The 13,212-nt window shown below is 40.3% G+C and overlaps 1 protein-coding gene across 2 annotated transcripts in view; it reads left to right on the top strand.

Moving 5' to 3' along the window:
- LOC132405319 (slit homolog 3 protein-like) overlaps positions 1 to 13,212 on the top strand; it is a 630,603-nt gene that overhangs the window by 475,886 nt on the left and 141,505 nt on the right. For both annotated transcript variants that reach the window (XM_059990026.1, XM_059990027.1), the window contains 3 exons: positions 2,264 to 2,335; positions 9,579 to 9,650; positions 12,817 to 12,960. In XM_059990026.1, coding sequence (XP_059846009.1) covers positions 2,264 to 2,335; positions 9,579 to 9,650; positions 12,817 to 12,960 — 288 coding nt within the window. The remainder of the gene's footprint in view (positions 1 to 2,263; positions 2,336 to 9,578; positions 9,651 to 12,816; positions 12,961 to 13,212) is intronic.

The raw sequence follows: 13,212 nt of genomic DNA, 5'->3' as shown, positions 1-13,212 counted from the left end.
AATTAGCTTGTATCTTGCTCCTAATGGAAATGCATTCATTGCATAAGACAGCTTTCAGGCTCACAGCTAACTGATGTTCTGAGCCAGAAAAAGCCTGGTGCCGTTATTTTGATAGCATCAAAGCAGAGATCGTTTGTAACTTAAAGAAGAAACCCTTTGCATTTCTGCTGATAAATTGGCTTGCTGAAATAGTTCCTTCTAAACTTTGACTGTTAATTACCTACCAATGCTGTACAATATAAATGAGACACTACTGCTAATATAAATTAACTCTAGTGGAACTTCCCAGTGACCAAACATCGTAAACTCTTTCCCATTCCCATTCTGGCAAGTTGGTCCATGGCCTCCTCTTGTGCCAAGAGGAGGCCATCCTCAAGATGGAGGAGCAATACTTCATATTTTGTCTGGGTACCCTCCAACCTGATGGCATGAATATCAATGCCTCGTTCCGGTAAAAATAAATCCCCCCTCCCCTCTTCCGCTATTCCCCAATCTGATCTTTCACCTCTTCTCATTTACCTATTGCTTCCCCCTGAATCCCCTCCTCCTCCTCTTTCTCCTATGATCCATTCTCTTTTCCTGTCAGCTTCTTCTCCAGTCCATCACCTTTCCTACCCCCCTGGCTTTACCTACCACCTTCCAGCTAGCCTCCTTTGCCTCCCCCACCTTTTTATCCTGGTATCTTCCCCCTTCCTTCTTAGTCCTGAAGAAGGGTCTCAGCCCGAAATGTCAACTACTTATTTATTTCCATTGCCTGACCTGCTGAGTTCCTCCAGCATTTTGTGTCTGGTCCATTACCTGTGTAGCATGCCATTTTTTATCTTCTGTCTACAATGCTGGGTGCTGTATCTGTCAGGGCACATTGTAGACAGCTTGCCATGGAGTCCTCAAACATGTTTATATTCTCCTCTCCAGTTTATAAATGCATGAACCTACGTACCATCTGTGTTGAGGAGACTGGAGGCGTGGATTTGCTAGCTGTGTGGTACAAAGACATCTTCTACCTTCTGGCAACTCAGTTCATGGCTGGATTTATTGATTTGAAATTAGCTCCAGTTGGGAATAGTTCAAGGGATTGGAGCCCTGCTTTAAGCTGGGAAGTACAGGGTCTACAATTTCATTGGGTGGTACAGTGGTGAATCTGGTAGAGCTGTTGTCTCACATCAAGCCTGCTGACTGGTGCCGAATATATGGAATTTATGCAAGTGCTTGTAACTTGTATAGAGTCACAGTGTAGCACAGCACAGAAAGAAGCCATTTGGCCCACCCAGATCATGCTGAACCTGCACCTGGACCAAGCCCTCCATACCCCTCCCAGTACAGGTAACCAAGTGAATTTTCCCTCATATATCAAGCATATTGATTGGCCAGTTAATTGACCACTATAAGTATAGGTGAGCAGTAGGATCTAGCAAGTTAATGGCAGTGAGGGGAGAATAAAATGGGCCAGGGTAAATTGGTGTTTGATGGTTGGTGTGGAGCAATGGGCCTGTTTCCCTGTCTCCAATAATTTAATATCTCTGAATGTTTCGGATGCAAACTTTTATAAATCATAAAAAATGCAGTAAATAACCTTTACAAAATGTAATTAAATTGCAAATATTTATAGGAAATTTCTAAAAACAAATGAAATTTAATTAATTATAAAGAATGAGATATTCCTTTTCCTATTCTTTCTTTTCTGTTACTCCAAGATCCTCATTGAAATTAATGGAGCCAGAGAGTTAGACAAAACAGAAACAGACCCTTTGGCTCCCCGACTCCGTGCCAATCATCAACTATTCACTGATACATATCCCACATGGTGCTATCTAATACAAAACTCAGTTTAAATTCCGGAATGCCATGTTTGGCTTAGAATTTACCCAATCTAGGTTACTGATCGAATAATGTACACAATACGGTACATCTTTACTTTGCCTCCAGGTGACCGGGTAGTTATCTCATTGATGTTCACGTGTATACATTATACATGCTTGTTAGCCTTCCCTATGATTTCTTCCTTCACAAACCACCTGCATCATCTTGCCACACTTAAGTTTATTTAAGAAGAATTTCAATTTGAACTTGATGTCCAGATGACCACATTTATCAATTTGTATCTCTGGAACTTTCTGAGGAGAAAGGAATACAATGTAAGGGATGAGGGTAAAAGATTGACTTCACTCTGTTCACTGCTGGCTAACCAAACCCTGCCATTTCTGCAGCTAGTATTTTTTTTTTTTTGAATAAAATTTATGACACATTTTATTTTTCCCAACAGAGACCTGAGTAAGAACCAGATTTCAGAAATTGCAGCCGACGCATTTCAAGGACTGCGATCTCTGACCTCACTGTAAGTATGGAGACTCATTAAGAGTTTGTTCATTGTATGACTGTGTAGTATGATAAATTGTTTATTATTACATCATTTAACTCTAGAGAGTTTAGTAGATGACAGTTATTCCAATCTCCCTTCTCCTCCATATTTCTTTCTTTTCTATTGTGCACTTTTTCTTTGGTTCCATCTGACTACTTTTTGAAAGAGATTGTGATTGTGTACAACTTTCTGATGACTAAAGCAGCTGAATTGGTTTGTAAGAGTTATTGAGCTTGATACTGTGAAGGAGCTAAGATAACAACAAGGATTGATAATGTTTTTCTGCAGTTAATGTTGTTCCTTCGTGCTGTCAGACTGAGTAATTCCACCCAGCTAGTTCCCTGTTTTACTTTGAACGAGAATTTGTGCACCCTTTTACACCGTTCCAGAATTGTAAGAGGTAGGATTGTTATTGTGAAGACACACACTCAGCATTTTAGCTGCCTCCACATCCAAAACATCATCCTCCACACCTTCTGGCATCTCCAAAGGGACTCCCTGCAAGTGGTGGAAGTACTGCACCTGCCCATTCACCACTTCCCTCACCTCCATTCAGGGCCCTAACCAGTCCTGCCAGGTGAGGCAACACCTCACCTGCAAATCTGCTGGGGGTCATCTATTGTGTCCAGTGGCGCCCTCTACAATGGTGAGGCCCATTGTAAACTGGGGAGTGATTTGTCGTGCACTTCCTCACCATCTACCACAACTGGGAGCTCCCAGTGGCCAGGTGCTTTAGTGCCGATTCCCATTCCTGTTCTGATGTGTCAGTCCTCTTGTGATGTGATGAGGCCACACTCAGGGTGAATGAGCAACACCTTAAATTCCATCTGGGTACCTTCCAACCTGATGGCATGAGTATTGGTTTTTCCTTTCGGTAAACAAATTCCAAACCCTCTCCCTCCATTCCCCACTCTGACTGTTTACCTTCTCTCACTAGCCTATTACTTCCCCCTGGGTCCCCTACTCCTCCCTCCTCCCCCTCCCACCTTTTTATTCCGGTGCCTTCCCCTTCCTTGTCAGTACTGAAGAAGGATCTCAGTCTGATACATCAACTGTCTATTCATTTCCATCGATGCTAGCTAACCTGCTGAGTTCCCCCACCATTTTCTGTCCGTTGCTCAACATTTTAGATGCGGGTTCTTCCTCTCCACCATCTTAAATGTCAGAGCCCCATTTGTGAATAATAATCTCATGTTATTTCTTCTCAATTCCAGATAATTCCTCATCTCCCAGTTTCCGTATGGCATCATCCCACCGCACTAGCCCAGTGCTAAGTCCTCCCTTTCCTCTTCCAATTAAATGCAGCAGCAGTTCGAATTAGCTGGGCAACCGAAGATTAAAACCAGATGTCACAAGTGTTGATACAGTTTGGATTGAAAGCCCATTAGATTGCATGAATTAGTCAACTGCAGTGTTAGAAGTTTGTTCCTCTTCCAAGAAATAATGGACTCAGCTCTTATTCTGCTGACATCTACTTGTGATGTACTAGCAATTTATTACATGTTGCTGCTTGATTTACATACACAACTGTTAAGCAAAATAATCTGTCAACGTTCACAACCCATGTGAGGTTCCCAGACTCATAAATAACTGCAGCATTATTGAAGCAGCATCTACCAAAATTATTTGGAGACTTCAGCGTTAACGCTTTCTGCCAAGCAGATAAGATGTTGATTAGCATTGAAGAGCAATTCAATGCCCAACTCTCCATATGTAGAGTGAACCGTTAATGGAATATACCGTACACCTCACTGGAGGACATCACTGTACATTGAAGGGCAGGCGGAGCTCTTTAACTTGAACAATGCACGTGTTTTGTGCTATAGATGTTATATTCAGGCTCTGGGTGGTGTTGAAACTCACCCAGCCCTATTGAAAGGAGATGCTCCTGTAGAAATTTGATCTGGAGAGACTGAAACATGGAGAATCTGATATTGTAAGAACCAAATATAGTACATGATTACACTGGGAGGTGTTTAAATTGTAAATGGTGGACTAAGTGCTGCCAGGATGATTGAACAGAGAGGTCCATGATTGTCGCCAGTAGAACGTCACAGAGGTTACTGAAGAATGAGCTACTCTATGGGCAGAGACTGTAGAGTGTGGTCCAGTGAATACAGGAACAATGAAATGTTGGGAATGTAGAGCCTGTGGAACATGGTACTGGAGATGCACAATATGGTATGGTAACATTATGAAACTGTAGAATGTGGCACTAGGAAAACAAAAACTATTGAACCAGACAATGGGAGAGTGTAGACTGTACTGGTAACTTTAGTTTTCTACATTCATTGTAGTTTCATTCCAGGATAATCCTCTCTCTGTAACTTGGGTTTCAGCACCTAAGTTAGAGAGAAAGATTGAACAAGTTAGGTCTTTATTCTTTGGAGCGAAGAAGGTTGAGTGGGGGTCTTGATAGAGAGATTTAAAATTATGAGGGGGATATATCGAGTTGATGTTGATAGGCTTTTTCCATTGAGAGTAAGGGAAATTCAAACAAGAGGACATGAGTTGAAAGTTAGGGGGCAAAAGTTTAGGGGTAACATGAGGGGGAATTTCTTTACTCAGAGAGTGGTAGCTGTGTAGAATGAGCTTCCAGTAGAAGTGGTAGAGGCAGGTTCGATATTGTCATTTAAAAAAAAATTGGATATGTATATGGACAGGAAAGGGATGGAGGGTTATGGGCTGAGTGCAGGTCGGTGAGACTAGATAAGAGAAAGTGTTCAGCATGGACTGGAAGGGCTGAGATAGCCTGTTTCTGTGCTGTAATTGTTATATGGTTATATGATAATCTCAATTAACCACCGTATTTTTCTTGGATGTTCTGTGATTATTATCACTGTTGTACTGAGACAGGAAGATGGCCCAAACCTGCAACTGTGATGCCTCCTTTATGGAAATTGACAAAAGTGGTTTGTGGTCAGAGAAGAACATAAATGGTCTTCCCAGCAGGAAATATCAAAAGTTTGTACCTCCAAGTATAGCTGTGAGTGCCAGCTGTTCTATTGGGAGATAACTTTATTCACTCCTGTTGCAATTCTTACCATAAGCTTCTCGTAGCCATTGTCCTTGAAGTGCAAATCATTGCCCCAGTGCCTGAGGTGAAAGCAAAGTAGGCGAGTTGAGCTGGTGGTGTAATGCATCAAAGTTGATTGACAGCTAAGAACATTTTTGAACTGTTCATGTGCTCTGTGATGATCTTTTCCACAATGCCATGGAGTCAGAACTGTGGCAACCTCTAGTAGCAATACCGCATGATATTGGATGACTCCTAGAAACGGCCCAACATTTTTGTGAAATGCCAACAGCCCACTTCCAAATAATCTCAGAATGAATTGAGTCACTTCCATTTGTGCAAAGGTATATTTGCAAATTCTTTATCTTCGCGATATGTTGATTGTCCATCGAAACATCTCCTCAAAAACCTGAATGTTTCCTTCCTCTGTGGTCACTGTAATTCTGTGGTTATTCTCATCTGAATCAGTCCCACAGCACCTTATCCATTGTTGCCTGGAATGTTTTTGATCTAGAACCTGTCCCCAATGGCAACTTGGTATATGAGTACAGGAGGTAAGCTTGTTTGATATGGCTGGAGTCTTAAACCATAACCAGAAGTGGGTGCTTATTGTTAAATAGTCTTGACTCATTAGTCTTAGCGTTAAGCTTAATACCAGAACAGTTTTGTTAAGATGTTCACTGATGCCAATGAAACATTTAAGTCTAAATATCTGGGCAGATGCTCCTGTTATTCATCTACCCCCCTATTAATATTTTTATAGTCTCACAGAGCCAGATGGTCTTACTAGTCTTAAGTGCCATAATTTTGGGCATCACCCAAGTAATTATTTGTTACATTCAGCAATACTCAATACCACTCAAAGTTCTTCAAGTCTCCTATTACATATCTACTGGCCTGCATTGACAGTAGTTTGGCTTGGAGTGTGATTTATAACACCTCTGTTTGAGTCCCTGAACATCTCTTCATAGTATTCCAGGAGCCTGCTTAAACATAATTGTGATGGATTCACACCAAATATATTTTGCCAGTCTATTCTCAACCTTTCCAACTCATCTTTTCCAAGCAGAGTTATTATATTGCCATTATTTACTTTATAATCAGCAGCCTTGCCTCTTTCCCTTGTAGAGTACTGCACATCACATTTATCTTCATATTCTTCAAGGTCCCCTCCAAATACATTCCAAATTTTAATGTGCTCTGGCTCCATGCAGTTTGCTAACCTTCTGCTTATACTTTTCCCCTCTCGTTATGTACCAGTCTCCAGCCATGTTGGTAATCATTAATTTTCACACTAATTTTAAATTGGTTACTTTCTTTTTACCGTAACTGGAGGGATAAATGTGGTGTGAAGTGCACTTCCGACATAGTTCATTGGCCAATATTCAATGCGGGAACTGCATTTTCACACCCTTCCGTGCTTTCTTTCACTGCAAATGCTTACCTTCATTCACTTGGGACACGATGTCACTTAATTAGGTGAGAAGGCTGTTGCCGAACAGTTTCTAGCTAGTGTCAAACATGGACACTTGTGTGGCCGCTAGACACTTCACCATGCTGACAGTTTTTAAATAGCATCAGATGCAGGTGCTTGTGTTCAAAAAGCATTGATTTCCGTCACAGATAGGTAAGACAATTCAGAACGGTTTTGCTTACTGTGGTTTCAAGCATTCAGTCTTGGAGACGCCAGAAACAGCCAGGAATGAAAATGAAATGATTTCACTCCTTCAGCAAGTTGGGAACCACGAAGAATTGGAAGGTGTTGATAATCATCTCGAATGATACAGTGAAAATGAAAATTTGGAGAATGCAATCATCAATAGCATTGAACGAAGTTAGTTCATTATCTACACAAGGCATCTGCACTGATTTTGTTAATTTGCAGTCAATTAGTAGAGCACAGCAGCTTACGTTGAATTCCTCCATCGATAACTATTAGGAACGGATAGTTTTATAGTACTGTAGTTGTATTGACAGTGTTGTAATTTATTCTGAATTTCATTTGAGCACTTAATTTGGTGTCAGTTAAACAGCAGGCTATCCATTTTTATACCTTTTTAACTATTTCTATGAAATTTCAGTTAATCGGTGGTTAATTGGGCCAAAATGTACTGGTTCCTTTGAGTCCCAATGAACTGAAATCCACGGCAGTCTCCTGTGTCTCCAAGCAGATACTAGAAATCTGAAATAAAGACAGAAAATTCTGGAAATACTCAACAAGCCAAGCCACATCTGTGGGAAGAGATACGGAACTAAGGGTTCAGGTTGAAAACTCTGTAAGAACTGCTAACCGGTCCCTGATGATGGCTTCCAAACTTGTAACTGTCTACAATCTCCGAGAGATATTGGTTGAATTGATTCTGTTACTTTGTTAAACAGACGTTTGGCAAGTAGGTTTGCCAACACAGCAGAAGTACCTGGCTCTATTTCTACCAAACAGATGGCCTTTAAATATTTGTGTATTAGCCTTGTTCTAATCTTTGTCCTCACTCGTTATTTCAAAAAATTGTTTACCTGGAAATACATTTCTGTTCTGACAGTGTATAATTTGAAGGGTTCTCATGCTTTGTTGTAGCATCGCCATTCTTGTCCTAACGTTTTGTGTTGTTTGCTACTTCAATAGCTAACAGAACTGACTTGGCATTCAACTTCGTTCTTATGAGTGCTATCTTTCATCTTTCCTCATGCTCGAGTTAAGTTTATCCCAAATTTCACAAATAATCACCTCGCCAAAGGAGTCATCTTGATGCAAAAAGCATCAAGGAATATGGGGATATAGCAGGACTATTTGTTAAACTGGATTGGGCATGGTTGTATCGAATAGCAAAGCAGGTTTGATGGGTCAAATGGCCTACTCCTGATCCTATATATTTTCTATAGTCATTGTCATTCAAAATAACTTCATGTCTACATAGCCCGTATGCTCAGTGGGTTTTTAAAATCTCAAAATCTGTTGCTGAATTTGCAGACTCAACTCAAAGTGTGTGTGGTTCACTCAAGGCCCTTCACTGACTACATCCCTTCTTTAAAATATTGCTGCAGCCCAGGGAGCAGTTGATCAGGTTACTCGATCTTTAAAATAGTGAACATCAAAGTCCACGGCCAATGCTACTGCACAAACCCGAATGCGGTCTGCCTGTAGCATACTAAACAAGCACACTAACTACCAAAGAAAAATGGAAGCTGACAGAGATAATGGTGCCAGTGGTGTTTAGTTAAAGAGCAAGGATAACCCGCTGGATTGGTCATTAATCCTTTAGTGTGAGATATTTGCACACACTGATGATCTGCAGTCACCTAACACAACAAGGAAAATTACAGGAATGGAAAAGACTCAATAATTCACCGAGCCTGCATCAGAAACCAATATTTCTCTGTTACACGTTCCCTCTAATGTCTTGCATTTTTCCACACCATTGGCCTTTAGTTTACTTGAGAGACAGGCTGCTTGACCCATTTAGTTCCCCCAGCAGTCTGTTCCAGTCTCTGCAGAGTTTCCAATATTATTTCTTAGCTGCTTCCTGCCTTTTATAAACTAGCTCTAAATCCACATGCTTCACCTCACCTGTCCAAAATTCCTTCCTACTCAAGCAGACCTTTGCAGTAAAGTCTTTCATACACATAAAGGTATTTGTTTCAGTTTTTAGATCAATGGAATATCTACAGAGTATAATAGTTGTTGTAATCCAGAAACATGATAGACAGTCTGACCACAACAATAGTTCCATAAAGAGCAATGTCATAATAATAATTAGTTAATCTGCTTTCATTAGTCTCTTTGGAAGTATAAATATTGCTTTGACAATGGGAATGCCTGCTCTTCCTCAAAATAGCATTATGGGATCGTTGTGATCCAGATGAGAAAGTGGATCTATCCTTGATTTAAATTCTCGAATAAGCGCTGTAACATTTTACTGAATTGTGTTAAGGTCAATGCCTTCAACATCACCCAAATTCCTTTTAACAACATCCTTACTCCTTTTGTTTTCTTGCCTAACTTAACTCCTGTTTTTCCCGGTATTACTTGGGATACACTTCTATGTTAAAACTATTATATAAATGTAAGTTCAGGTTATAAAAGTGAAGTTTGCTATTGAAGATCTGCCATCCATAACTTTCATGACTAATCTGGAATAAATCAGTTTACTTTTGAAGGGAGTTCTCTATGACTCTAAGATATGTTTTCTTTCTTGTGGTTTTTAGTGTCCTCTATGGAAACAAGATTACTGAACTCCCCAAGGGCCTCTTCGATGGACTGATATCGATCCAGCTGTTGTAAGTGCCATTCCATTTCGGTTTCATTCGTAAAATTAAGCAGACCTGTAGCACTCTGTGTAATGTTAGGGCTACTGTAAGTGGCTGCCTGTTCAAAATGATTCAATAAATCAGGCACGGTGAAATCCAATGCAAATAAATCTAGCTCAATTGAGTCTGCTTGTTAGCCATCTTTGCTGCAGCTTCCATCTTTTCAATCCAGCTAAGACCTAAATGAAGAAAAAAACAAGTTAGTTTGTTACAGCCTTAAATGGCAAAGAAGCAAAGTGCATTTTTAATCAGTCCAAGCAAGAAAATGCGGAGTAAATAAGCCACATTACCAGGAAACAACACATTATTTAATTTGGCTACATCTCTGCTACAACGACCCAGATTCAGTCCTGACCTTAGGAGCTGTCTCTGCAGAGTTTGTACATTCTTCCTTTGACTGTATCAGTTATTCCAGCTTCCTTCCACATTCCCAATGAAAGTCTGGTTAGTTTATTGACAATTGTAAATTGATCCTGGTGTGGGTAAGTCTCAGAAAAGAAGTGAGCTGATGAGAGACAATGTGTTGCAGGCCTACAGAGAAATTGAAAAGTAATGTGGCTAATGGGATTGTTCTGCTAGAAGAGTCTATGAACCTGATGACCAAATGAATTATAATAAATACAGATTATTGTATCAAGTTCAAGCTCAAGTTTAATTGCCATTCAACCATACATGAATACTTATGAATAAAGTCAAACAAAACAACGCTACTCCAGGGCCAAGGTGCAAAACACAGTACCAACAGTCATACACAGCACAAGGCACATAGAGTGCATATGAAATAATGGTAAAAAAACAGTCACACAAAGAATATAATATAGTCCAATGAATGTTATCGGCAAGTGGAGCCTGCAGCGTTCTGCAAATCAGTTTGTGAGTGAGCACTGGAAGGCAGCACCAATGCCACACTGCGTTCCAGCATTGACTCCATTGCTTCTCTCCTGGTGGCTGCAAACAGGTGACACTGCGGCACAAGGCCTAGTCCGTGCCAGAACTGAAACCACACAACTCCCTCTCCATCCGTCCCGCCAAGAAACCAGATTTGCAGCATTTCACATCACTGACATCCAACAGGGTCTTGCGATCACAAGAAAAGCGTCCAAGACAATCACTCGTTAGACTGCAGTACTGCCTTCACACACTGACTCTGACACCCTTCTGTAGCAGGCAACAGCATGGTCCTAATGTGTGAAAATTGAAAACCACAATTAAAAAGGAATTCCGAGTTTGACACTTTCAAATGGCAGTCTAAGTTATAAAAAAAAAGATATCTCCAAAATGAAATGCTTCTCAAAATGTTATTTGAAATCTATGTAAAGAAAGTGTGGAAGTTTTCCATACTGCATTGTCTTTCCCCATGAGTCTTTCCTCATTCCCATCAAGTGCCACCCCTCCTCTTCCCAGATTCTAATCCTTGCCTACATACTCGGGGTAATCTACAGTAGCTATCTGACCTGCCAGCCTTCAGGGTTTTGAGGATGTAGGAGCATGCAGAAGTTGCAACGTCCACACTGACAGCACCCTGAGTCACTGTAGCTATGCTACTGAATTTTCACACAGATGAGATCTGCAGAAACGAGAATCACTTAGCAACCACTAGCAAATTTTATTACCAGGCAAGGTAGTATATTTTAAATATTCCTGCTGCTTGACAAATTCAGATGTAACAGCTGGATAGTGAAGTGCAGAGCACATGGTTTCCACAAAAGACGACCTCCTGGTATCTTAGATTGACTGGGGTGACTCTGCATATGGAAGGTTTGACTCGTACGTTGCATGAAATAGAAAGTCCTTCATCTTTTTTATGACTGTGTAGGAGCACCACAACATGAACCAGTCAAAATGAAAGCAGAATCTACACACTTGCCAAAATGATTGCCATCTGCTATTGAATTTTGTGAGAGCAACAGATATTTTTTCCCGAAATATCATTGAAGTTCACGATCAAAGAATTCATCTGAGTGACTCAAATAACATCTTGTCCACCAGTGAAATCTTGGGTTAGAATAAAATAGCTTCTCAAAAAATGTAATACTTTATTCTGCAAACTACAAATGAACTGTGATAACGTGAAATGGGTTGGAAAAATTTAAGACTGAGAAATTGTCTTAAAGTCCAGATGGAATAATAATTGGATGCATTCCAACATCAGTCAATAAAACCTTAGTTTACATCCTGCAAAGGAAAACAGAAATGATTGTAGAAAGGCATTGAACTCTATTCATGAATTGTTTGCTGATCTGCTAAAAGGCTATTTGCTATGACTGATTTAAATATAAAAATTCAGGGCAGCTTATAAAATTTATATTATTGCTTAGAGCACAGATGCAAGAATCAGAATCAAATTTAGGCTTAATATCATTGGAATATGTTGTGTAATTTGTTGCCTTTGTGGTAGCTGTGAAATGCAATACATAATAATACAGAAAGGCATGAATTACAGTAAGTATATACAGTACATTAAATAGTTAAATTAAATAATTAGTGCAAAAATATAAATAAAAAAGTAGTGAGATAGTGAATTGTGTCCATTCAGAAATCAGATGGCAGAGGGGAAGAAGCTGTTCCTGACTCTGAGTGTGTGCCTTCAGGCTCCTGTACCTCCTCCCTGATGGTAACAGCGAAGCATGGCACGGCCTGGGTGATGAGGGGTCCTTAATGATGGATGCTGCCTTTCTGAGGCATCACTCCTGGATGCCCTGGATACTACAGAGGCTGGTGTCCATGATAAGTTCACAACTCTCTGCAGCTTATTTCGATCCTGTGCAGTAGCAACCCACTCCTCCCCCTCCCCCCCATACCAGATGGTGATGCAGCCTGTCAGAATGCTCTCAAAGGTACATCTGTAGAGACTTGTGAAAGATTGGTAAAGTTCAAAGTAAATTTTATTATCAAAGTACATATGCAACCATGAGATTCATTTTCTTTGGTATAGTATTTATACAGTTAATTGCACAGTTCAGATCCAGTACTCAAACAAATTAACCTTTGTATACATAATTGCACTGATAATGGTACAGTAGTGTGGTGGAGCTGTAACAGAAGTGGAAATGTGATGATGTCTTTACAAATACAGGTAGCATGATAACAAATTGAATAGGATCTAGTTCTGATCATTTGTACTTCAACTCCACAGACTTCTAAATGCCAACAAGATTAACTGCTTGAGAGTGAATACCTTCCAGGACTTGCAAAATCTCAATCTCCTTTCACTGTATGACAACAAGCTGCAGACGATTGCGAAAGGGCTGTTTACACCTCTTCGATCCATTCAGACGCTGTACGTATTCTGTTTCGGATGGGTGATACAGAAGCAATTTTTGAGCACAAGAGACTGCTTGATACAGATGGGATTGACGGCTCCAGAGTTGTTATAACCATAGCCAGAGGCTGAATGTATTAAATTAAACATGGAACAGTTAAGATTTTGGAAAAGAGAAATTGATGTGATTATAATGGAGCCATGGTGGGTAAATTGCCCGCAGTATGTAGGCCAGTGATAGAATCTGGGAGCTGTTGATGTGTGGGGAGA

This window comes from Hypanus sabinus, chromosome 15 (genome assembly GCF_030144855.1).
Source record: "Hypanus sabinus isolate sHypSab1 chromosome 15, sHypSab1.hap1, whole genome shotgun sequence".
NCBI classification, from domain to species: domain Eukaryota; kingdom Metazoa; phylum Chordata; class Chondrichthyes; order Myliobatiformes; family Dasyatidae; genus Hypanus; species Hypanus sabinus.
This window is presented reverse-complemented; position numbering and strand designations above follow the sequence as displayed.